The sequence below is a fragment of the Durio zibethinus genome, chromosome 27, assembly GCF_047325235.1.
Source record: "Durio zibethinus cultivar Kanyao isolate XHJ-2024 chromosome 27, ASM4732523v1, whole genome shotgun sequence".
NCBI classification, from domain to species: Eukaryota; Viridiplantae; Streptophyta; class Magnoliopsida; order Malvales; family Malvaceae; genus Durio; species Durio zibethinus.
The window spans coordinates 10,027,513-10,055,232 of NC_143188.1; the positions used below are offsets into that span (position 1 = coordinate 10,027,513).

General features: G+C 30.7%; 1 protein-coding gene across 1 annotated transcript; it reads left to right on the forward strand.

The window, feature by feature from the left end:
- Window positions 1-11,721: 11,721 nt before the first annotated feature.
- On the forward strand, window positions 11,722-25,850 carry LOC149510899 (zinc finger BED domain-containing protein RICESLEEPER 1-like). Its single transcript, XM_089756325.1, has 3 exons — window positions 11,722-11,904; window positions 24,963-25,487; window positions 25,569-25,850. Exons 1-3 carry the CDS (start codon window positions 11,722-11,724, stop codon window positions 25,848-25,850), a joined length of 990 nt encoding a protein of 329 aa, XP_089612451.1.
- The last annotated feature ends 1,870 nt before the right edge of the window (window positions 25,851-27,720 follow it).

Genomic DNA, 27,720 nt, shown 5'->3' on the forward strand with positions numbered 1-27,720 from the left:
CTGCAATGCGACCATGGTTTGTCGTGTTGAGAATCACAACATCCAGCATTTTGCCTCCAATATTTTCGAAATAGATATCAATCCCTTCAAGAAAGTACCTGAAAAGTAGATATCAAAGACATACATGAATACATAAGGATGAAAAATTTTTTTCTTTTGAAAAAAGACACAATCTGAAGATAAGAGAAGAAGTTACAAATGCTTAACTTTAAATCTCAGATCTTTGGAATGAAGGAAGTTGAAAGGGAACCTTATAAGGGTAACTAGGCTAGTTTGTATAAAAATCAAGAAGTAAATGCGACTTATAGTCGGTGATGCTATTTTCAAGTTCTGATGGAAGGAAAGAAGAGTAGATTATCTTCTTCTTCCAGTAGGAAGGGTTCGTCATCTAAAGAAATAGAGGTTAAGAGCCAAGTTGAGAAAAAGAGAGGTAAGAAACAATGCTTAGGTATGGTGGATGAAGACAAATTAAATTGGCTCAAAAGAAGTATTGTGGGTCGACGCAGAGATTTGTTGGAGGTAAAAGAAACTTTAAACTTAATTTGGAATGATGGGAGGAATGGTGTTGGAGTAAGCAAACTTTCTGGTCAATCCTTACTGGTTATCTTTGACAACTTTGAGAAGTTTGAAGAAAGCAAAAGAGAAAATTGGCATGGATTCAATAGATGACTTTGACAAAATTGAAATTTATCTGAGAAAATAAGTTCGCCTACTAGAAGTGTTTGGTTAATGTGTTTAGGAGTCCCCGTTCATGCATGGGGCTTGAAGACAATCCAAAATATCGCAGCATGCTGGGGGAAGTTTATCTGCATGCAAGGCAGTATATCAAAGTTTCAGTCTTTTGTGATAGACGGGTATATTAGGATTATGTCTAACTTTATCGAAAAATTTGAAGAGATTATCCAATTACAAATTAGAGATATTTTGCACCCAACTAAAGTATCAGAAATTAAGCCAAAAGTTAAGCATTTAAATCTATGGGAGAGCATACAGAATCAAGTATTAAAAGACGCCAGTAGCAAAAAAGCCTTGGATGAGAAAAAGTCTTGGAAGATGAACTCTTGGGCATGTAAAAAACTGGGGTAACGAGGCCTAACACTGATGTAGATAATACTGTTTCTTTTGTGGTTGAAATAAAAGAACATGAACAAGGGAAAAAGTGGTTGCAAGTAAGCATATCATTGAATCGAAGAGGGGACAAAGGAATGAAATGAAAAGGAAACAAAAGAAAATGGAGAATTTTTTTTTGTTCGTATACGATATAAATAAAAATAAAAGAAAAAGAAGATATGTTTAGCTCAATTTGGTTTTTCTCAATTTATTTTATTTTTTTAATTTTCTAAAATTAGGAGAAAGGGAAGGAAAAGGAAAAGAATAAAATTTTTAAAATATAAATAACTATTATATCCTTATAAATTTTTTAAAATTAAGAATAATAATTTTAAATTTTAAAATTAGATTGAAAATATAAAACATCATTTGTTAATAAATTTATTGTCTCTAATTTTTTTTTTATTTTCAATAAATTTTATAAATTTCATTGATGATTAATTTTATGAAAAAATAAAAAAAATTAAAAATATGAAATATGTTAACATAAATATGTAAATGTTATATTAAAAATAATAATTATCAAAAGTTATAATAAAAAAAATAATATAATAAATTATTTTTTTATTATTTAATCAAATAATAATTGTTAAAATTTTTTATTTTTTTATTAATTTTAATTATTTAAACAAATAATATATATTATTTTATTATTATTATTTTATTTTTGTAAATATTTATCCAAACTTAACTTAACGATAAAGAGATAAAACGGAGGTTGTACGAGGATATAGAAGATCAACTGCTAGGCAAAGTAAATAAGAGAGGAAAAAAGTTAGTGAAGAAGGGCAAGAAAGGAAATCGAACAAGCTAAAGAACGGTTGGGGGATCACCGATAGCAAATGGCTCAATCTTGGATGGGGATTTTTGAAATCGGTTCAGGGTAATATGTGAAAGAGAAAAAGAAAACGATTTGCTGAAGGAAGTTGGGGCAACTTGGGAAGCAACGAAACGGCTTGGTATTTCATCTTTGGGGAATAATGAAGAGATAAGGTTGAAGATAATGGAGAAGGAAACGAGAGGTAATATCAGATAAACAAGGGCCCAGTATCTTCGAATCCTCATTGTCTCTCTGTTTACATTTTATGAATTAGAGCTAACACTCGTGTAATTTAGTGTATAAGAATTTTCTTTGAAGTAATTTTGGAGCTAAGGGTCCTGATTAAAGGAGATAGGATTGATTAGGAAGTTGAATCTGGAGATGGTTCTCTAGCAAGAAACCAAATTGGAGACTTGTGATTTTGGAATAATTAAGAGGATTAGGCTTTTTAGCAATTTTGATTGTGATTTCTGCTTGCAAATAAAGTATACCTCATAAAAGTTTTCTGAGGTCTAGAGGAGTTATATTTGAGGAAAGACAGATTGTATGTATCTGGTGTAAATGGAAGGAAGAGGACTGTGTACACATTTTAGTCTTATGTTCTTTCTCTTGGAATGTCTAGTGCAATGTTCTTCGAGGGGGGATTTAACATGGGTGTTTTCGATTAACGTGGAGGATGTGTTGTGTCAACGTGAAATGGCTACCTGTCATGGTTCGGAAAAAAGTAGTTGTCTGGGTGCGCTGCAACTTTTTGGGCGTTATAGCTAGCTAGGAATGAGTCGGTGTTTCATGAGAAAGATTAGGCTTGTGAGGAAATTTTATTTCTGATCAAATTAAGGACACTATTTGGCTCAAAACAATTGTAGGCTGTATTAAAGTTCAATGGCGTTGAATAGATGCTTGTTAATCTCGAATCCTAGAGTGGGAGTGCTTTGGTCTTGTCCGAGTGGAGATGCATTAAAGTTCAACGTCGTTGGGTCTATGATGAATAAACTAGGACCTAAGGGTTGTGGAGGGGTGAGATTTTTTCTATGGCCCACTAGACGAACTGGATTCAAAAGTAGCTGAAATACGTGCCGTGAAAACAACGTTTGATATTTTTGCAAGATCTCCTTGGTTCGAAAAGAAGGCTTTTGTTGCTGAATTTGGTTTAAAGGAAGCTATTTCCTAGGTACGCTATAATGAATCTCGGCCTTGAAATATTTAGAAGATATTGTAGAAGTTGACAATCTTATAGATGAAATTAAAGTTGTGGATTTGTTTACACTTTCAGGGTGCTTAATGTTTTTGCTGATCCACTTGCAAAAATAGGGGTTGATTGTTTTTCTTTTTCACACTTGGTGGTAATCATGGTTTAACAGATGTTAGCTTTGTTTTTCATAGACTGTGGCCTTGCAGGGTTGTGATTTGTGAGGTGTAAGAATTGGAGTTATGTCCATTTTCCGTTAGGACTCTGTTTCAGCAAAGACGTATTTCAGCAGAGAAGTACTAAGATCATTGATATACCTTTTATAATAAAATTTATCTATTAGCTTAGTTAAAAAAAAAAATCTCAGAACTTAATGTTTCTTTTTAAGCATGGTTATGTAAACCAACTGAGCTAATCTTTAGATTTATCCAAGGAGAGAGTAAAATTATAGATCTTATTTAGCATTGAAATTATGTACACTGACCTTTTCAAAGTTTCATTCAGATCGGGCTCTTCCTTATAATTGGAAGCATCATCAAACCCAAACTTGTTTTTCAACAATTCAACTTCGGTTCAAAACAATGGAAAGTTAAAAGAGATGTGTTTAGAGCATCCAAGCAATAATATATTAACCATATATCCACAGTAATCTCTTGAATTAATGCCATATTCTATATTCAATTAATTTTGTAAACTAGGATTTAAATTGCATAGTCACATTTTTTGTTGTGTTGTGTTTATTTCGATTATAAATATAATGGAGATGATCATAAATTTCTTTAATTTTGAATAACTTATTATAAAATGTAATAATTATAATAATAATAATAGCTCTTATTTTAAATTTTTTAAATTAATTTATGACATCTCATGACTTTTATTTATGTAAAAATTTATTCATATTATTTTTTTGAAATTATAATAAAGTATTCATATTTGGTTTGATAGTAAATCCTGGAGTTAAATTAATAGTTAATTTTTTTAACAAAACTAAATATTAACAAAGTAAAACATATTAAATATTAAATATTCATATTTAATAATATTACAAACTTAAAAATGTAATTTTAATTGATTGTAAATTTTTCAATTTATTAAGTAACTTATTTTTTTCACATATTAATTGATTTAACATTTTTATTTCAAATTACTAATTATTTTATAATGAACGATATTTTCAATTGTTATTTAATTGAAAAAAATAATAGAAACGAATCTAATACTAAACAAAAACAAATAACAATACAATATAAAAAAATATTACAAAAATTCAAATACAATACCATTATTTTTTAAAAGGAAAGACATCACGTCAGAGGCTGGTTTAAGAAAAATTAAATTCGACCAAATATATTTACCAAATCATATCTTCAGTCTTCAATCTCTTCAAAATTTATGATCTCATTCTCAAGAACGACAGTTTAAACAATTTATTTTTTAAAAAATTCAATCGATTTTATATTTTTAAAAGGAATAGAGTAGAGTCGAATGTAAGTTTAAAGAAAATTCAACCCGACTCCATATATTTATTAAAATATCCTTCATATATATATATATATATAATATTATTCAATGTTAGAGTCCTTTAATCTTTTCTTTATTCTTTTTCTTCCCCATGTACGCCTCTCTTCTATATATAAAATATTACTCAAGGTTAGAAAATTTTTTAATTTATTTCTCTTTCTTCTCCACTTTTGCTTCTCTCCCTCTCTCTGTCTCGAAATCAAATCCCTTTTTCTTTTTCTTTATGAGTTACAAACTTATCAAATTGTCAATGCCATTCTTAGACAACACTATGAAATTGCATGGTGCGCTCATGGTGGTGATTTGTTGTTTTTTTTGGAGGCATGGGCAATGTCAAGAGATTTAAGCTTTTCATCAATCTTGAGCTGGCTATTATGATGCACGCACTTAATTGGCCACACGTTAACCATCCCATCAAATCCCCTTTCTGCTGTTTTGCCTCTCCCCTCAAACTCAAATCTCACTTTCGCCTCCCTCTTTAAAAGATTAATAGAATTTTTTTCTCATTCCCAATTCCCAAACTCATCCATCCTTTTGAGCAGGTGGACGATAAAACTCATCGATTTTATCAACTTCATTTTGGGTGCAAATGAGTTCCTTCTGTTGATTGGTTTTGCAGTACCAAGGTTGGTTTCAAGTGAGTAAAGTTTGGATTTTTATATTGTTTTATATTGGTTGGTTTATTGTTTCATTCCCTTCTTTAAGTTTTTGGATTTGATTATTGTTACAAAAAGTTGGAGTTTCCATTTTAGTTTGCACACTATTTTCCGTCTAATGAGTTAATAGGTTAGAGACTTCAAATCTACAACTACACATAATTGTTTTGTATCAAGTAATGAAATGATAACTAGAATTTATTTTCACCGAAACTTTAATAATGAGAATTAAGTATCAAAATTGAACACTTTTAATTATGTCCAAAAAATTGAAAAACTATGCAATTACTAACCTACTATGTAAACAAATTAAAATACTAATCCCAGTGAATTAAACTGAAATTAAGCGTGCAAACAACGAATTAAACTTAAACAGCAATAAACAAATTTAAATGGCAAATAAAATCTGGAAATTAAAATGAAAATATCAACCAAAAAAATATGCAAACCAGAAAAATAAATCAATGCAGAAAAGTAAAGACAACCTTTAAACTGAAAGCAGAAAATCGATTCTAGTGCAGAAAACAAAAGGTTGAACTTACATGCAGTAATGAAAACATGAAAATTAAATTGTAACCATGCATTAACTAAACCCTAATCTTGAACTTAAAATCTGGAAACTTTAAAGTTGGAAAATCAAGTGAAACCAAAACTAGCGAGAACTTATAAACTTAAAAATCACAAATTGCATTAACCAAAATTAAAACTAGCTAAACTTAAAGCAAATTGAAAATCTAAACAAGAATCCAAGAACTTGAAATCTCCGGTTGAATGAACTGAAATCTTAAATTTTGCAAGAAACTAAACCAAAAATTTTGAGGAATTGCAGAAACAAAATTTAAACTGCAAAAGCTTGGACAAGAATTAAAACAAAACTAAATTTAAATGCATGAAACGTAAACTGAAAATTAAATTTGCAAGAACTAAAAGTTTAAAACTGTTTTAAAAGAAACTCAAAAAAGCTTGAAAACTTAAAGAACTAGAACAAGAAAATTAAAGAAGACTAAAGATAGGTTGATTTGTCACCCTTTAAATCTAATTTTAGGCTATTTATAGATAGAAAAGCTTAGTGGTTCGGTTTAATTGAATTCTTGAGAAGGCTCCCTTCTTCGTTTATAGGAGGGAATTAGACTCTTCTATCTTTTATGATGCCACCTTCTCATGGAATTTACAACTTTAATAGCAACTTGGATTTAAAAAACAACCCTATGCACTGACGTGAGTAATGCCCATGCAATATTGGATTTCTTCAAAATAAACTCCATATAGAACTAGAGCTTCAAGTTTAAATGTACTTCTCTCTTCCAACCACTTCCTTTCACGTTAATTCCAAATAGAACTAGGAGACCAATTTCAATTTGAACTAAGAGTAAATTCAGCCATGCAACCTCCATAAGAGATTAGGATTTCAATTTCTATTATAGGTTTTCTCTTTCCATGTCAGCATTCTAGTCAACTTCTTTGTCAAATTAAAATCCAGCTGCTGCCATATCAATTAAAAAATTATCCTTTGCATGTGCACCTACGAAGGACTAATTGCACTAAAATGTTAGCATTTTGTTACTCATTTTTAGTGCAATTTCTCTTGTATTTTGGCTTGTTCCCTAATAATTTTGACAAAAATACTCCTAAATGCATATTTGTCTTATGTATTGGTAAAAATATTGAAAATGAGAAATTTTGGATAATTTTGACTCAATTTAGAGGATTTATGGTGGTAAAAACTAGCAAAGGTCACAATTAGTATAATTGTGCTTCATTGCCTTTTAAGGGAATTCTTCTTACCCTTTTCTTCTATGACTTGTTAAGCTCAAATGAACTTCATAGAACCTTATTTTAAGTTTCAATTCTCATAATTTTCATTTCGAATTATCTTCGTTAGCTCAATTTTGCATTATGGAGTTGGAAGTGAATTTTTAGTTGATTAATTTCCCAAAATTTTCCAACCATTATAATGTCAAATTGGTTCATTTTATGGCTTGAAATTGTGGAAAAAAAATTGACGAGGAAGTGTGTGCATTTAGCGCCAAAAGAGAAGGAAGAAAATCCAAGCTTGCACGCTGAAAGCAAGGTTCATGTAATCACAAGCTCAGGCGCCATTTTTGGCAACTCAAAAAAGGCTATTAGGAGCTACTGAGTTGGCTAAATGAAGGCCTTTTATTGTTCATTACTTTGACATCTTGGAATGCAAAGGTTCATGAGAATAGGGCTTGAAAACAAAGAGGAGCTTAAAGAGCCAAACAAGTATGCACAAGCCATGAAGGAAAGAAGGAAGAAGGATCTATAAGACTGCCCATGTCTAGATATTTTTGCAAGATATTGTAGGGGTTTAGGCACCTCCCATTTGCTTATAAATAGGGGAGAGTGGCCAATTAAAAGGGGAGAATTAGATAGATTTTTAGATTTTAGTTTTAAATTCTACATTTACTTTTCTTTGCACTTTTATTTTCTTGTTCTTCAAAATAAGGCTGTTTGGCAACAAATTTTCTTTTATTTTCCATGAAAATTTACTTTTCTTGCATCAATTTTCAATTTAATTTCAGATTTTCTTATTGAAATTTCAAGTTTCTCACGTTTTTGCATTCAATTTCAATTGAATTCATGTGTTCTTCAAATCTATTTTGAAATTAATAGTTTTGACCTCTTTGTGGTTTTTGGATCAGTTATTAATTAATTATAGTTTTTTTTTAGCCAAATTTTTTCTTAGATTCCTAACTCATAGATCTTTAATTCTGAAAAAAATTAGTTTCAAATTCCATCACAGAAAAAATTCTCCAAAGTCACGCCTAAACTCAGTTGATAGATTAATTCTTTGCATGAGTGATAGCATAGCAATGATCTATTCTCCTTCTTGGCCTTTGGTTTGCTTCTTTTTTACTTTGCACTCTTAGATTTACATGTTTACTTGTTAGTTTCTGATTGATTGCTTATATTTTCATGAATTTACCTACTGTTTGGATATATTTCTTTGAACATGCTCTGCTTTTTCCAGATTTGTGTACTGTTTGAGTTGCTAGTTCAATGAGCTAGATTTCTTCCTATTTGATACAATTTTCTTGTTGAATTTTCTGATAAACTAGTTAATGAATCTTACCTTAGCTCAGTTCCAGTTCATTCTCCTTAGAAGTTTCTAGATCTAGCATTTTCTCTCCTTAAACTTGTAAAATCCATATGCAACTTATGTTCTGTTTTGATTTGTTTTAGTAATTTTTAACAATTTCTCTCCAGTTTTTTATCTCATCTTTAATTTCTTATACTGTTCTCTAGTTGATCTTTTAATTTTCAGCTCATGTTCACTTGATTTTGTATCATTTAGATCTAGAACAATAGATTTATATTCAGTTTTCAGATTTTTATGTAGTTGCGATTTCATGTGTTTCCATTGAATCTTGCAAGTTCTTCTTAGTTTTGCTTCTCAAATTGAATTCTCATAATGTTCTTTTAGTGTTCTTTGAATTTACAGCTTGTAATTAGTTGATTTTACATGATTTAGATCAATTTTCCATCAACATATTCAAACTTCTAGATTTTGTCATTCACTTTCAGTTTGCAACTTACACTTTGAATCTTGATATTTTGCTTCATATTTGAAATTCAAACTTGTTCTTACTTTAGTTCTTTACTTGTCTTTGCAAATCAAAACTTGATTTCATTTATTTTGTTGTCATCAAGGCTTCAAATAGCGCCGCAATAACGGTATAGTGGCCACTATTTAGCGGAATCGGTACCCACTGTTGCCGCTATTAAACCGATATTGGGTGTGAAGAAAATTCACACCTTTAGCGGTTCATTGCGGTCATAAAAAAACATTGTAGCGGTTAATAGCGGCAATAGCGGGATTCAATTGACGCTATTTTCTGTTTTTTTTTTATGAAGAATTTTTTTTTTCATCAGCAAGCATTAAAATTTCAAACTTTAACCACGTAAAGCCCCAAACACAAAAAAAAAAAATTCCTAAATTTATAATGACTTGGTAAAAAAATAGGCTCAATAAAAAAATCAAGAAAATTTATTGAAATCAAGTAATAATAAAAAATTTTCCTGTTTAAGCATCTACAAATTTGTGTTGTATAAGGCTTAGAAAAACTTAGACTTTGAAAGATTTTGCTTGAAACTTTAAAACTTCAAAAACCCATCTATGAGCACTCTATAGGCATGGGTGTCGTACCGTGCTGGTTGGATCCAAGAAGAAATCAAATGAATCATTGGGTGGAAAGTTGAATGAAGGTGAAATCTTGGAGGTTGGTTGGCTGCCATGGTTGGTGGATGATTTGCGAGAATGACAAAAAGGAAGACTGCAAGAGTTAGAGAAAAAAAATGAAAGACGTTTGAGTGGAAAGGATGTAGGGGAATTTTGAAAGAAATATTTGGGTTGTTTTTCCTTTAGTTAATAATGTAGTAGTAGTTGTAGTTAGTTATAGTTAATTATAGTTAGTTAATTTTGTTATACTGCATTAGTTACTATTTTTTTTTCAATTTTTACTTGTTATTTTTTCATTTTAAAATTCACATTACATCTTAATGCATGTTTAGTTTATAGCATTTATTTCACCTATTGTTTTTGTTCATTCTCTCATTTTGCATAGTTTACATATTGATGCTTTATTTGATTTTATTTTCATATTTAGTTTGATTTCATGTTCAATTTGTGATTGAGCCAACTTTAGTGAGTGTGTGGTGACAATTGATACTTAGGCTAAGGAGTTCTTTACTTAATCCTCATGGTAATGATATCTTGATCGAAATGTCACTATTATTACTTGTATAGCCTGTGCGCTTGCAGAATTATCCGAATGAAGTTTTTTACTCCATTACTAAGGATTAGGTGTAAGAGACTTAAATTAATATCGTGCTTCTCCATGCTCATCTATAGAGTAGTTCACCTTTAGTATACTTTATTAAGCTAGTTAATAACTTGACTTGTTTTTGTTTCCTTAGGTTGTTCACAAACTAACCTTCTTTGCATAGGTTTTTGTTTAGGATTTGTTCTTTTTCCCATGTGGGATTCTAATACTTTTGAGTTAACCAAGCATCATGTGGAACATATTAGACCTTATTATTTTAATGACTATCTAGGACCATGAGCTAGTGAGAAAGTCCAAGCCAAAAAAGAGTTAGGCCCTAAAGATTATTTGAAAAATTAGATTTTCTAAAAAATCAACTAGAGGCCATTAGAGCTAGGTAGGATCTTAAGCATAATATTGTCCATAACTTTTCAAGCCAACATGATAATGGTTAAGTACATGGTGGAGATTACCATAGTGCTAGGTGTCTATATGACCAATAATTCCAATCTTACTCAAACACCTACACTGCTCACACTTTGGAAGGTTATCCTAAGAATGTATGATACATTAGTTTGAGGCATTCCTTTAGTTCACCACCTCAATATACCTCGACTTATCTTACCGAGCATTTATTTCTACAATATCCTCCACCACCTTCATATGCCCCACCACCACTGCAAGTTTCTCAAGTGTCACATTATGTTCCACCATAACAACATTTTTCTTCATCATAATACTATTCACTTTCACACACTTTTCATCAACACCATATTCACCACCACTTCCCACTCAAGAAAAGAAACTATCCTTTGAAGAGTTGCTCATTAAATCGCTTCAAACTTAAGAAAAACTCTAGTACAACCAAAAAACATTCATGAAGATTCTTGGATAACATGGTCATAATGCACATACCTTAATCACTTACCTTTAAGATTCCATCTCTAGTATTATAGAATCAAAACCTTATCGAAAGAATAAAAAGGAGCATACATTAAGGGATCATTTGAGGAGAGGAAGTTTGATGTGGATGGATGATGAAGAGCCTATTATAGTGAATTTCTTAAAAGTAGTAAAAGTTATGGAGGAAGAGATAGTGGAGGCAAAGGGCATGTTTATGGCTAGGAAAGTTAATGATGATGGATCATTTAGGAGAGTTGAGACAAAGGATACCATTTAAGAAAAAGTTAATGTTGATATTCCACTCATGCCATTTTTCAAGTTATTTGAAGATCACTTACCTAAATGTTTAAAGATGGATAAGGTGGATATATATATTGATAAGGCAAGCTTACTAGAAAGATCACTTGAGCACTTAAACATAATCCTTCTTGAATCTAGTATCAAGCTTAAAGATGAGAAAGAACTCATTAGGGAAAAACTTACTTGTCTAATAGCCTTTTTATTCATTGATTTTATACCCAACCTATAGACACCTCATTCTTATAGCTTTTTTTATATAGACCATCTAATGAGGAAAAAGTGAATGATATGAATTTTGGAGAGGATGGTTCAGTTCGCTACCTTTAGTTGCATAAAGGTCTTAGCAAAAGACCTAATCAAAAAGAATTTGGATCTCATAGGTCACCCATGTTATTTTTTTAGTTTTTTTAGATTTCATTGTATAATGATTTAGAAATGCTTGAGGTTGAAAACCTACCTTTTGACAACATTGATAAGCCTAGCAAAAAGGATGAGGATACAATAGAGGAAGTTTTGAAAAAAATCCCAATAATTGATAGTAAGGAGGATTTGGATGATGATATAGAGGGATTCTCTACTTGTTTAGAAATTTTCTCAACCTTTACTTCTCAGCTTAATGTTTACTTCTTAGTTTGATACTTTTGACTTCTCATCCTTTGTATTAAATTGACTTATACCATTCATAGAAGAATTTTTCATTCTAAAGCCTAAACCTATATTCTCCATAGTGGTATCCATACATTGGTATTGAAGACAATGACCACCTTCATTAGTCCATACTACAATATGCTTAAATTATTCATAAAGGTGAGCTATGATTCTACCCATGTGCATCACATTCATTTAGAGATTATCATTACATATTGATGTAGTTTCTTTGTGTAGTTGCTTTTTTTGTTTTGTAGGATGAATAAGAGCTTGAAGAAAGGTTGCACTAGTTCAGCCAAATGTACATGAAAATTCGACCATTGTGCCTCTATGTTGATAGGGGAGTTTCCCTATTCCTCTTTTGTGCTTTATTTCTCCTTACTTACATATTGTAGATAATATGTTGTTTAAGTTTGGGGTTATAGGAAAATTGTTCTAAATTTTTATAAATTTTTTTAAATTTTCCTTACATTTTTTCTTGAAATTAAGCTTGACTTGTTTTAGCTTGAATCATTAGTATGCTTTCTTCGATTAGTTCTTCATGAAGCCAATGATATGAGTGTACTCAGACTCTATAGTGGCTGACCTTAAATTTTTTTTTCATTTCTTATTATTGAACTTTTTTTAGCTGCAATTTAATTATCACCCAGCTCACCCCAAATTCTTTTACATATATAATAGGATTTATTATTCTTTGTAGAGAATTAGGTTTTCATCCCTTTGTGGCCCTCTTCAAGGAATTTTATGCCATGAAGAAGCAACCATATGATAAAAGCTAGTTTTATGTAATAGCTCAACCTTTCAAGAGGATTTTTACCAACTGCTCGAGCTCAATGAAGACTTGAAAATGTCTCTTCCTTTATATAAGAAAAAGTCCAAAGGCTATGAAAAATGAATAATAACCTAAGCATTTTTTATGAGGCTAAGACTGACCCCTAAAATAGATGAGCTTTGTGCTCGAGACACAATAAGTGACTTTCTCGAGAAAGGAAGTTAGTAGTTGATGCTTACAAGTTGACCTCCCTTAGTGTTATTAAGATGGTCAAGTACTAGGGTAGGTTTATACTAACTTTGCCTAATTGACCTTGTTTTTTATTAATTTTGTTTTAACTATTAATTCAGTTTTATTTGTTTTATAGATTTGGCTAGCCAAGGTGTTAGATTTGACATGTCTTATTTTGTACAACCTCTTTAGAGAAAAAGAAGGGTAAGACCCTTTCTTAGCTTAGTGCCATTTCTTGAAAAATTAAAATAATCGACCCACCATCTCCTCAGTAGGGCTAGGTTGATGGCAAGAACCTAATCACACTCCAAAAGCTGAAGTAGAAATCCATGGCTCAGAAGCCACAGAAGAGGCCAAAAGTGAAGTCCTTATCCATCGAGCCTATTGCTTTAGCTCTTCTCGAATGGGGTATCCATCATAATGGAGTTTGACTCCTTAAAGAATACCTATAAAGACCTCGAGGTGGTGAGAAAGATTATAAAGGCCACCATGGTAAAAAAAGTTTATCCATATATGAGTTCAGTTCATTTTTGAAATTAACATCTTATTTGAATTTGTTTAACTCTAAGCTTAAGTTTTTTGTTTGTAATTTTTGATTGGCTTCCGACCTCTATCTCTCAAAATATAGGATAGGGCTTACTACACTATTACCAAGCTTTGGCTCATTTTTTTCGAGTCCGACCAAGGCATAAAAAACTATACTTAGCATCTCAACTCCCTCAATAAGGCGATGAGGAAGCTTAAGCTTTCTAACATGGAATATAAAAAGACTGACGACAAGCTTAGCAAGAAGATTGATAACTTAAGCCAAAAGCTTGAGGATATGTCTATCCAAAAAGCCATAGCGAAATATTTACAACAATAATCTGACTAGAGGTTGAGCAAGGTGCTAGTCAAGGTGGAGTGGGTGAAGAGCAAGCTCCATATTGCCAAAAAGGCCAAGTAATAAGCCAAGGAGAACTTCTTTAAGTTTGATGACTTTTACAACATGCAGACCAATTTTGCTTAAGATCAAGTGTTTGGTTCCTTTAACTTAGCATTGAAAGAGGTGAAATTCCTTTATGCTATTCTTAACTTTTCAATGATCAACATAAACAAACTTCGATCTCAAGAGGTTGTAGCACTATCCAAGGAGGTCCAGGACAAAAAGGACATAGAAATTGAGGCCACTTTAAATGCTGCTTTTAGGGCTGAACAAGAGAGAGAATGTAGAGAGAATCCAAGTTGGTGAGATCAAAACATAAGTTATTGAGGAGCAACCTGAAAAAAGCATTTAGGATAACCTTGTTTTTATTGTTTATCTTTTGTAATTTTTCTTTTAGTATGTATTGTACATTCAATAATTTTATAAATGAAGAAGAAATTTTTTGCATCTTTAAGCTTGGTCTTTTTTCTTATACACTCTTAGATTAGCTTAGAAATACATAATTTGTAATGAATAATTTCCCATATCTTATTTCAATTATTGTAACCAAGAAAATAATGAAGGAATTCAAAGAATTTCAAAAAACTTCAAGAATTATACCAAGTCCAAGATTGATATTAAAAAGCTTATACCTAATATGATAAAATACCTTGAATTTTAACTTCAAAAATTCTAACTAGTTTTAGCTTGGTACTTTTACTCACTGATATTTCATTTTAGCATTAACAACTTATGGATGAAATAAACATCATTATTCAATTAACTTGGACATTATGCTTATGAAACAAGTTTAAGGTCAATTTTTTATTTCCATTGCTTACACAAGTCTGAACTTGGACTTTGGACATTTTAAATATTCATATAGTAGTGTCACCTTGGACTTAAAATAAATGACTTCTCAAAATATGTTTGAACTTCAATCTTTTATTCAGTTTAGGTTTCAATTATACAAGTAGACCTTATAATTATAGATTTTCTTAGCTTTAAAGCCTCTATTTATAATAAATTTTCAAATAATCCATATTCCATGTCCTAAATATGGGATTTTCATTCAAGACCTACAACTTATAAGTCTCATCTTGGACTACTTCTTTCACTATATAAGGGTTTTCTCAGTTCAAGGTGAACTTCTCTACTTGATCATCGACTCTAGAGGCTTCCACATTTTTATGTACTAGGTTACCCTTATTGATGTTCTTTTGTTAGACATTTTTGTTGTAATAGTTAGAAACTCTCTATTAATGTGCTAATATCCTTATTAGAGAAATGTCTCTCTGCTTTTCGATCAAGTCTAAGTTGACCCTTAAAGCCTCTTCGTTCCCTTTTTTAAAACCAAGCTTAACTCGAAGGCTAAGGAAGCTAATCCTAATTTGAATTACGACTTTTATTCCCAAAGCTAGGTTAAGAAAAATGTCTTTTTTTAAGACTTTGACGATTGTTCTTACAGCCTATAATACTCAAAGAAGCTTTTCGTCTCATTGGCCCTGGATTTCATTTAATCTCCTCTTAAGGGCTTTAAGTATGGTTTTGTTTGTTGCCTTGGCCTGACTATTGGATTATGGATAGGTGACCGAGGTGATCCTTAGATTAATCCTAAGGTTCACACACCATTCTTTGAACTTTAAGTTCTTAAACTATTTTCTAATTTCAGTTATTATGGATTAAGAAAGACCAAACAGTAGATTATATTATTCCATACAAATTTTTTGACCTAAGACTCAATTGTAGTAGCTAGTGCTTCAGTATTCGACCATTTGATAAAATAATTAACTATTACTAGTACAAATCTCCTTTGTCCAGTGGCTGATGTGAATGATCCGAGCATATCAATCCCTACTGCATTAAGAGCCATGGGCCTATTATGGGAGTCAACTCAGTTAAGGGTAGATATTGAATGTAAGCAAACCTCTAACATTTGCCACACTTTTTCACCATGTCAATTGCGTCTTTTCTAATGGTCAACCAATAGTATCTTTGTCTTAAGAGTTTATAAGCCAGTGGTTAAGGTTTAAGATGATTACCATAAATTCCTTCATAGATTTTTCTAAGTACATAATTTACCTCATCTTCATCCACACACCCTAGATAGGGCAAGCTAAAAAATCTTTTATACAACTTTCCATTGATGATGTGTATCGAGAAACCTTTCTTACTAGGGCTTTGGCTTGAATTTTATCCATGGGTAACTTTTTTGTCATCCAATAAGTTCTAGTTAGGGACATCAATAACTCTTTTGTTTCAATCTGACTAACCAATTTCTCGTTCGTGCTTTTCTCTAATAGCTCTTTGACTAGGACATAAGTTGAGTTGTCTATTGTAGTAACATATACTAGCTTTAATAGTGAGTCTTTTATAGTGTTTTTTAACTTCAGTATCTTTCTTATCTCAGCCCTTGGAAACATCACTAGATGTGCCTGTGTCTTATCTAAATACTTCTTTATTCTTTCTTATTTGGCTTCAAATTCTTCATTTACTTGTCTAACCATTAGTTGTAAGTCACTATTCATAAGAAAGCTCTTCAAATTTAGGTCGATAGCTTATCTCAAGCCTACAATTTATGCTCCATACTCTACTTCATTATTTAAAGCATTGAAACCAAACTTAAAAGCATACTGAAATCATATGTTTTTTAAGCTGGTCAGGATTAGATCAACCCCACTTCTTTTGTTAATGGCTAACTCATCTAAAAAAATTTTAAGTATTTTCTTTTTTCTAACCATCAATTGTGCTGGTCTATTTTTCTACTCCAGCCAAGGTCCATCAGAAACAAAATCAATTAGTACCTATGACTTCAGGTTGACATGGGCAGTATATGTAGGTTATACTTACTAAACTCGAACATCTATTTGATCAATCTACTGATAACTCAAGTTTTTGCAATATTTACTTGAGTGGTTAATTAGTCAAGACTTTCACTATGTGCATTGAAAGTATGATTAAAGCTTTTTGGCTGAAGTGACAATAACATAGGCTAGTTTCTTTATTTTTTGGTAATTGAGCTTTGCTCTAGTGAACACTTTGCTTACAAAATATAGTGGCCTCTATTTGTTTTCTTCTTTTTACATATAACATGATTTGTAGTTGCAATAGAGGTATAATACATCGTCAAGCCTTGGCTTCAACAATATAGTAGGAAAGAAGAGGAATTCCATAAGCTCTTCAAAAGCTTATTGGCATTAAAGGATCCACTTGAAATCGAAGATATTTTTGAATATCTTTAAAAATGATTAGCACTGATATGCTAATATTGACATAGATCTGCCTAGGATGACCACTCTTTTTATGAGCCTTTGCACCTCTTTTATTGAGACAAGCACTTTCATATCCAAGATGGTTTTAACCTTTTTGGGATTGGCTTTTATCCCCTTTTAATTGATCATATATCTGAGTAACTTGCCCAACTTAACCCTAAAGCTTATTTGTTTAGGTTGAGTCTCATGTTGTACTTCCCAAATGTGTTAAAGGTCTCATCAAGATCTTTTAGATACTCACTCAGGCTTTGCTTATTATAATCATATCATCAACATATACTTCGATGTTGTGACCAAGTTTATCTTTAAAGATTTTGTTGACCAACCTTTGTTAGGTCACCCCACAATTTTCAGGCCATTTTTTCCTTATCTTCCTTTAACATTTGGATTAGATTATAGCTCGAGTATGCATCCATGAAACTGAACAGGCCATGCTCGACACTATCATCTACCAACCAATCTATGTTCGACTAAAAAAAAGCTATCCTTTAGGCAGACTTTATTTAAGTCAATGAAGTCAACGCATAGTCTCCATTTTTTATTGTGTTTTTTCACCACGAAAAATGTCCTTGATGAAACTAGCACTTAGCAGTTTGCCGACCTCTTCCTCATTGCTTTTTACCTTTCAGGGGTAAAGCTCCTTGCAAATAGGTTGACATTATCTCTTAGCAATTGTACTAGTTATTTTTTGTGGTCAAGCTTGGCCTTTATTTACATATATTCATTGTTGTTATTTTCAAAAATGGCATAAGTATGAGATCTTCTATTGGTTTTGGTCAGTTGATATTGATTTAAGCCTTTAATTGATGATTTTTTTTTACTCATTTAAGTCAAGATTGTTATCTGCAAGAAGGATGAATCTTTACATGAGTATTTATGTGTTTAATTCATTTGTTCGGATAGATTCATGCATTAGTGTAGATACTTAATTTTGTCTAAGATATTTTATCTTTTTAAATTAGCATGATTTTATAATTGGGCTCTAACTATAATTTTTAGGTTCATTATACGGTCCATTTTTAAATGCTTTAGTATTAGGCCTAATGTGGGCCCATAATGAGACTTGTTGCATAGGCCCGAATGAATACCCAAAATGGCCTAATAAAAGGCCTAATAAAATATTCCTTTTTAAAGCCCATTAATGACCTATTATTGGCAATTAAACATTAAACAAAAAAAAAAACTCAAATAAGAATATAAAAATCATTAAATAAAAAACTAAATAACAATGTAAAAATTATTTAAATTTAAAAAAATATTTAAAAATTAAAAAAAATCTTGGCCCAAGTGGTTAAAGCCCAAAAAAGAAAATAAAGCCCAATCCTGGCCACAAAGCTTAAGGTTCACAAAGTATTAAGTTTTTTTTAAAGTCCAAGATATGGCCATTGAATGAGGCCCATTCGTCTTAAGCTTGTATGGGCATGTCATGCAAGCTTAATGTGAAGAAAATCTAAAAAAAAATAAAAAGGAAATGGCAGCATGAACTTGGTAACGTGGGGACGCGCAAACAGATTTATGAAAAACTAAAAAAGAACGTAAGGCAAGAAAAAAGAGGAAATCGATAATAAGCAAGAAAAAAAAAGAAAAAATAAGCAAAAAAGATAAAAAAAAAATAGAACAAAAAAAAGAAAAAAATAAAAAATAAAAGGAACCAAACGTGAGCAAACCAGAGAAAAAACCAAAAGAAAGAAACAAGAATTATCGGTAACAAAAAAAGAAAGGATACCATACCAGAAAATATAAAAAAATGCAGTAATATAAAAAAACACAAAGCTTGTGAAGAAAAAAAAAATAAAGAAATCTAGAAGAGCAAAGACTACAGCTACTCTAAAGGAACATTTTTTTTTTTCTCTCTTGTAGTCTCCCACGAATAAGCAACAATGAAAGAAAAAGCAAAAACTAGAGGTACCATTCCTATGAAAACTTGAAACTTACTTTTAGATTTCATTTTGTCTTGTTTTCTTTTGTATGACGCCGTCTTTTTACGCTAGTCATGGCATGTAAGAGCTTCATAGGATTTTTCTTATTTTTGGAATGATGATTGCTTAATATAATAAGGGTTTCATTTTAAAAAATAAAAAACAGAGGCTGAACCATAAGGTGCCTCCTGCAAAAGAAAAAAAAAGTTCTTTTAGCTTTGTTCTAACATCCATTATGTTGGGTACTTGAAGGGCTTTAAAGTTTTATTTGTTTTCATGTCTACTAGTCCCTTCCGTGCATGACCAGTGTAAGGAAGCTTAAAGCTTTAGTTTTCTCTTATCTGCCATTTATTGTTTTTGCCATAAATCAATTGTCATGAATCTTAAAGCCTTATCTTCATGCCATGCTTATCCACACATGTTGTTCTTTCTTCTCTTCCCTTTTACATGTGATACGTATGATGCATAATATTTTATTGGTCAATAGAAGCTTAGGGTCTCAACATTTCTTGAGTTTGTTTTTACCACGTGTGAGATTTTAAAAAAGAAAGATAACCATTTGGTTCTTGTTCACTTTATCATTTTCGCATGTTGGCTTTTTATGAAAGGGAGTGAGATGAATAAAACACTATGTTACTTGGTTTTATTTTATTTGTTTATTTTATTTTTCCTTGTTCAGCCATTTAATTATTATTTGGGTCTTTAGGATTGTTTGATTTATTTTAGTTTTTTTTTTTTAAGTTAAGACAAAGGAAAAGAACTTAAGGATAATAAAAATCAGGCTTATGTTAAGCATAGTATTTTTAGAAAAAATGTGGATCACATAGTGGGGAATATCATAGCCCTAAATTTTATTTCTTTCAATGATGATAAGATACCTCTCAATGGACGAGTAATGTTAAAACCTTACACATTATTGTTAAGTGCAAAACTCATACTGTGGGCAAGGTGCTTATTGATAATGGGTCATCATTAATGTGATGCTTATAACTACACTTTCAAAGTTACAAGTGGACCATTCACACATGAGAAACAATGATATGGTAGTTAAGGCTTTTTATGGTGCACGAAGGGAAGTGATTAGTGATATAAAAATTCCATTATAGATCTGTCCATGTAATGTTTAATTTCAAGTTATGGACATTACATCTTTATATAGCTTTTTGCTCAGAAGACCCTTGATTCATACAACGAGGGCTACACTTTTGTTTTTGCATCAAAAAGTAAAGTTTATTATTGAAAGAAAATAGCTTTGTTTGGATGGTGAAAAAAACTTACTAGTAACCAAAATTTTGAATATTCCTTATGTCGAGGCTGTTAAAGAAGCACTCAAGTGCTCATTTAGAGCTTTTAAGATAGTAAATGTTACATATGTTAAAGAAGCATCAAAAATACTTGTGCCATAATTGTCAAAAACCATAAACATGGTAGTTAAGTAGACCATTGGAAAAAGTGGTGAGTTGGACAAGGATTGGAGCAATTTGCTAGGAATCAAGAAAGAGCTAGTCACAATTAAAAATAATGAGAGGTAGGGTTTAGGTGACAAGCCTACTACTGTATACTTGCAACTTTCATTGCACATAGCTTTCTCTATGTATACATTTATAACCAATTTATTCCCTTAATAGGACAAGAATGATGATGGAGAAGAAAAGAAAGAATTGAAATGGGAAAATATTTGAGGGAGCCTTTAGAGTTTGAAAAAGTTGAACTAGTATTGAACATTGAATTAATATGATCAAGAAATGCATGGTATAAATCATTAATTGCATTTTTACCATTCAAATTCATTATAGTAGTCACATGTATTGCATGCATTCTTTTGATAAAATTATATTAAAAGTCTTTCATGAGAAGTTATTAAATGGAATTAGAATGTTTTTCAAAACAAAGTTTCATTAGACTCAGAAGAAAAATTTATCCCTAATCATTTTTATTTCTTGACTCGTGGTTCAATCTCAGTCATCCTTATTTCCTAACTTGGAATTCAGTTTTGGTCATCCTTATTTCTTTTAACTTGTGGCTCAGTCTTGGTCATTCTTTTTTTTTTTTTACTTACGACTCAATCTTAATTATTTTTATTTTTCGACTTGTGGTTTAGTCTCAGTCATTCTTATTTCCTAACTTGCGTTTTATCCCAGTCATTTGTATTTCTTGACTTACGGTTTAATTTTGATTATCCCAGTCTTTACTTGCGACTTAATCCCTATCATCTTTAATTTTAACTTGTGGCTTAATCTCGGTCATCCTTATACTTTTGACTTATGGCTCAATCCCAGTCATCTCTATTTTTTGACTTGTGATTTAGTCCTGATGATCTTTATTTTCTAACTTGCAATTCACTCTTGGTCATCCTTGCTTTCTAACTTGTGCTTTTGTTATTTATATTTCCTAACTCGTGACTCAATCTTGGTCATCCTTATTTTTTTCTAACTTGTGGTTTAATCCCGATCATCCTTATTTTTTATCTTGCTACTTAGTCCCAGTTATCTTTATTTTGTAACTCTTGATTTAGTCCCAATCATGTTCATTTTTCTAAAGTGGCTTAATGCTAGTCATCCTTGTTTTTTTTTACTTGTGACTCGATTTCGATCATTTTTATTTTTTGACTTATAGTTTAGTCATAGTCATCTTTATTTTTTGACTTTCGATTTAGTCCTATCATCCTTATTTTTTGGCTTATGATTTTGATGTAGTCATCTATATTTCTTGACTTACGACCCAGTCTCGGTCATTTTTTTTTTTACTTTAGGTTTAGTTTGCCTCATCATTTTTTTTTTAACATGCAGCCTAGTCCTTGTCATCTTTATTTTCTACCTTACGGTTCAATTCCAATCGTTTTGTATTTCTCGACTTGCGATTTAGTCTCAATCATCTTTATTTTTCAGGTTGCGACTCTTTTTCAATCATTCTCATTGTCTAACTTATGTATCGATCCTAATCATTTTTCGTAATTTAAGGATTTTGAGCTTAAACTACAAAAACCAAAAAAAAAAATCACCTTAGGAATAACTTCAAGACAAAATTGTTGTTTATGTCTTTGTATTATTCCTGATCCTAAAAAATTTACAAAAAATGGCAACTATAGACCATAGTTAATTTCATTTCGATATTGGATTTGATACTGAGTAATTTAGGTTGTTTTCATTAGTTTCGGTCGATTTCAGTGAATTTCAATGGAATAACATGTTTCAACTGGTATGTGAATGTGAAATATATTTTGTAATTTTGAACTTATCTTTTGTTGTTTAATTATTTTAACCTAATAAAAAGAAAATTAATTGATAAAATAACTTTTTTGACTTAAGTTTCTTTATTTTTTTATTTTAACTTTTTTTTATACTTTAGTTTTTCAAACCAAAGTTTATAATTTTATATTTTATATTTATAAGTATTTTAATTTCTTTTAAGAAAGCAATTATGCTCTCTTTATAAAGTTTAACAATTGTCATAACGTATAGATCCATGGACCTACTGCTAGACATAGATAGGGGTGAGCAAATATCAGTTCAAACTGATTTAATTGATCGAAATTAATAAAATATGGTCATTTCGGTTAGGTCTAGTCGATTTTTAGTTATAGTCAGTTTTGGGATCGGTTAAATTAGTTAAACGATTAGTTATCAGTTTTCAAAATTGATAACCGCATTAACTAAATTAACCAATCTTATAATAACTAAGGGTAAATATGTACATTCCCTTAAAAAAACCTTAAATTTAACTCACTTTTTCTAACCCACCCCACCTACGCTGTGTTTTCTTTTTACTCTTTGCCTTCATCTTAGTCTTTTTTACTCTTTGTCTCATTTTCAGTCTTTTGCTCGATTGCTTGCCTCTTAGTATCTTACTCCCTCTAATTTGTTGCACAAGATCTATACAAGATCAGATAGTTGTAGAGATCTTCCTTTGCTGCACAAGACTTACAACCATCATAAGTTCATGAATCCTGATAACTTTTATTTTTTTCTTTATCGTGATACTATAATAGTTGCCAAGATGGGATAAATTTCTTCTTGCTTCTTGAAGCTAGCGAGGAGTAGGTAAAAGTCTTTTCATATGTGTCATTGTTTAGAGCTGTATTCTTCCTATCTGGTCTAAGCTAAATCAGCATCCAAAGTATGCGAATCCATACAAGCCATTGAGAAAAAGCATAAAAGCAAGAGGTGCCAACCCAACCCCCAGGATGTGCCCACAAAAGGTCAAATTAAATGAAACAGAAGCCTCATTTTCTTTGCTGGGCTTTTTAGCACCTTTGGCAGAATGAAATAAAAGCCCCATTTTCTTTACCGAGCTTTTCAGCACCTGTGGCAAACCTCAAATAGTCTTAACTTCCTTCATTGGTTTATGTGTTCTTTTTTCTTCTGAGTGAGATCTCTTAGGAATCATAGTTCCTAGTAGTGCTTGTCATCAAACATAAAACAAACTCTTAGCCATCTTCTCCTTTATTACCAGAAAAATGTCGTACTCTTCCAATTCTTAAAAAATATTTCCATTTTTTCGTACCTTTTTTAATTTTAACATAATTTTAAAAAATTTACTTTTTATTTACATTTAAAGTCATCATAATTTAAATTTAAATCATTTAAATGAATAATCTTTCATTTTTTTTTATATAAATGAATTGAAATGTTGAATTTTTTAGTGACATAAATACAACTATCACAATTTACAACAATTAATGATTAATGTTAAAGCTTATGAATCATTTAAATCAAATTTCAAATGGTTAAAAATTATAATCCCTACAAATTACTACTAACATCTAAAGACATTGAATTCTGAGTTGTCAATAATGGACATAATAAAGAGTTCCTGACTTTCTATTTTCTACCGATACTTTTTGACCTTAGACATTGAATACTGAGCTATCATAAAAGCTAAAATAAGCAACTAATTAATGTAAATTGTGCTAGATACTTAAATTAAAAGCTAAAATAAATTAGCCTAAACTATGCTAGATACTTAAATTGTTCGTTGATAAAACAAGCAACTAATATATAGTTTGATCAATAGACTATTTCATTATTTGAATATCCAATGTGTTCAATAATTGTGTGACCACTACTTTATTATTGTTTTATTATTTGAATATAATTTTATTTTTATTTATTATTTGAATATAATTTAATTATTTATTTTTTATTGTTTGGATATAATTTGATCACCTTTTTTTTTCTAAATGTCAAATGAAGTGAATGATATGACTTTGGATTCTACACCTTATCAAACACAACTAGCCTCTTAACTTCCTACACATGATGAAGTAACAAAAAGTGAAACTGTAAATTCTAAAGTGGTGAGATGAGCATCTAAGCCATGGTCAGAGGTATGAGGCCACTTTACTAAATTTGTTAACAAGGAAGGTAATCATAAAGCTAGGTGTAATTATTGTAATAGAGAATTTTTTGCTGATCCTAAAAAGAATGGAACCACTACTTTAAATAATCACATGAATTCTTGTAAAAAGCTTCTTCGTATTAGTGAGGATGATGGTACTCAAATAGAATTGGTGCTACCGTCAGAAAACGTGGAATCTTTAGGCACATGAAAATTTAATCAAGATGCTACTAGAAAAGGTGTAGCTAAAACGATCATTCTAAATGAGTTGCCATTTAAATTTGTGGATTCGAAAGGATTTAGGTATTGCATGTCAGTTGCATGTCTTAGATTTTGTGTAGTTACTAAGGATTGCTATCAACTTTATATTGATGATAAGACTCATTTGAAGCAATTCATGAAATCATTTTGCACAAGAGTATCTCTTATAACTGACACATGGACCTTATTACAAAGGGTCAATTATGTGTCTTATGGTTCATTTCGTAGATAAATATTGGAAACCTAACAAAAAGATATTAAATTTTTATCCCATTTCTAGTCACAAAGGTGAAGCTATTGGTAAGGTGAATGAGAAATGTTTGCATGATTAGGGGATTGATAAGATTTTTACTGTTACAATTGATAATACTAGTTCTAATGATGTTACAATTGCATATTTAAGGAAGAAATTTAACAATGCTGAAACTAGTATTTTGGGAGGCAAATATCTTCATTTGAGATGCATTGCACATATTGTTAATCTTATTGTTTGTGATGGATTGAAAGAAATGAATGAAAAAATTGCTCATGTTAGAGAGGCAACAAGATATGTGAGACAATCACCTTTTAAGTTAGCAAAGTTTAAAGAGTGTGTTGCGAATGAACATATTCAAAGTAAAAGTTTATTGTGTTTGGATGTTAGCACTAGATGGAATTCTACTTATTTGATGTTGGATGCAACTCAAATGTTGGAAAAGGCATTTAATGCATTTGATGATGTTGGTCCTTATTACAGAGGTGAGCTTTTGATGGGAGATGGGGTGCCCGATCAAAATGATTGGGCAATCGTTAGGAAGTTTTACATTTTCTTACAACAATTTTATGATCTCACCATGAAAGTTTTAGATACTTCTTACGTCACATCTAATACTTTTTTTGGTGATATATGTGATGTTTATTCCACTTTGTGAGAATGGTAATTAAATCCTGATGTTGAGTTGAATACAATGGCAAAGAGAATGAAGAATAAATATGATAAGTATTGGGGAAATATAGAAAAGATGAATATGTTGGTTTATATTGCTTACTCTTTTGATCCTTCAAAAAAGCTTCATTTTGTTGAATATTGCTTCATGAAAATGTATTCTTCTGATGAAGCTTCATTGATGATTATAAAAGTACAACAAGCAATAGAAGACTTGTTTAATGAATACAAAAGAATGTTAGAACCTCAGTCTGAGCAAGTTGGTAAAAGTAGTCAAGTGAGCCAAATGTTATAGCCCACCAATGATGAAAGTGGAAATGGAATGACAAAAAAGAAGCAAAGCTTTAAGTCAAAGTACAAGAGGTATAGGATTGAACATGGCAAAGATGAACATAAATCAGAATTGACTAAATATTTGAGTGAAGAGCTTGATAATGATGATAGTTATGACTTTGATGTTTTAACTTGGTGAAAACTCAATAGCCATAGGTTTCCTATCCTTTCCCATCTAGCTTGTGATGTATTGGCGATTCTTATATCCACAATTGCTTCTGAATCTGCATTTAGCACTAGTGGTCATGTGTTTAATGCATATAGGAGCTTTTTAACTCCTAAAATTGTGCAAGCCCTTATTTATGCTCAAGATTGGTTACGTAGATCTTTTAATCTTGATTCATTTCAACATGAAGATGATTTGACACGACTTGACAAAATAGATTTGGGTAACATTTTATTTATACCATCATTTATATTTTAAGTATTATTATTTTTTATTTTTTTATTTGTTTAAAGCTTACTTTTGTTATTTTTTGTTTATATATTTTTAGATTTGTCAAAAATTACCTTAGATCCAGTAATTGATTAAGAAAAAAGTGCATGGACCTTTTGAGGTAATTTCATTATTAATTTATGTGAATATTTACATTTAGAAAATATTTATTTTATTCTTTAACAACTAATTATGGTTTTGATCTCTTTAACATCTTAGGAAACAATGAAGGATATGCACCAAAGCTATGAGGTTCATGTATAAAAAATGCTGTTAGAACTTGGAATGTCCTTTAATTAGTTTGTTTTATGTTTTTTATGAACTTTTATATCCATTTGCCAACTCGGAGTATCTTTAGCTTGTTTTATGTTTTGTATGAGCTGTTAGCTCAATTTATCAGCTTAAAATGTCTTTTATGTTTTACACCAAGTTATGAGAACTATATTTGCTTGATTTGCTTTTTTAAGTTGGCCTGTTGACTCTTGAAAGCTTGTTTATGTGTTGAAATGATAATTATTATGTATTGATGGCTTTGTTTGTTATTTAATATATGTTAGAGTAATACTTTTTAAAACTTATTATTTAATTTATTTTGATTAAACAAGTTTAGATCAGTATTTATTTGTCTTTTTTTTTTGTAAAATATTATGAAAATTATTAAATTTTTTAGTGATTTAGTTTGAATGGTATGTGAATTTGAGTTTTATTGGATTGAACTTGTGGCTAAATAATTATTCAAGATAAAAAAACATGATGAAAAATTTGGTTATTTATCCGAACTAACCAAACCGAATCGATTTTTGATTGGTTCAGTTAAATCAGTTATTGTAAATTTTGTTAGTCAATTCATTTATTGATAGAATAAAAGTCAGTTAATTCGATTATTAATTTTTTCAGATTGAATTGACTAAACTGATTGACTGCTCACCCCTAGACGTGAATTAGAGGAGTCGCCACCAATCTTTTTCTGTATAGGTGTGATTGGTCATTTGATCAAATCTATCCCATTTAAAGAGAAATCCCATGATTGACTTATGTATATTTAAATAGCTGATCCTGATATACAAAATCAGAGTTTAGGTTTAGGAGTGTAGTTACGTGTAGGGAAGGTTATAAAACCCCCACAGCACCCATTAAAAGGATGATACCAATTTGATTTCAGATTATCCAACCCTTGATCATATTTGTAATTTATCAAATTATTTAATATTGAAAATTTGTCTTAAAATTGTCTCACTAGTTTGGCAGCAATTTAAGATAATCTCTCACATCATTAGTATTCATAAAGACTAGTGTCCCACTATAAAGAGGCTCAATCATCAGATTTATTAATGTATTTTATTCAAGAAAATCAGTAAGTCTTTCAATAGTTTGGTGGGACTTACTTTGAAATAGA

Bases quoted from the DNA above. Each gene is read 5' to 3' on its own strand.
- LOC149510899 (XM_089756325.1), top strand. From the start codon at position 11,722: ATGCTTGAGGTTGAAAACCTACCTTTTGACAACATTGATAAGCCTAGC. The intron at 11,905-24,962 runs GTTTACTTCTTA...TTGCATGATTAG, and splicing joins CCTTTACTTCTCAGCTTAAT to GGGATTGATAAGATTTTTAC. The intron at 25,488-25,568 runs GTCACATCTAAT...CCTGATGTTGAG, and splicing joins AAGTTTTAGATACTTCTTAC to TTGAATACAATGGCAAAGAG.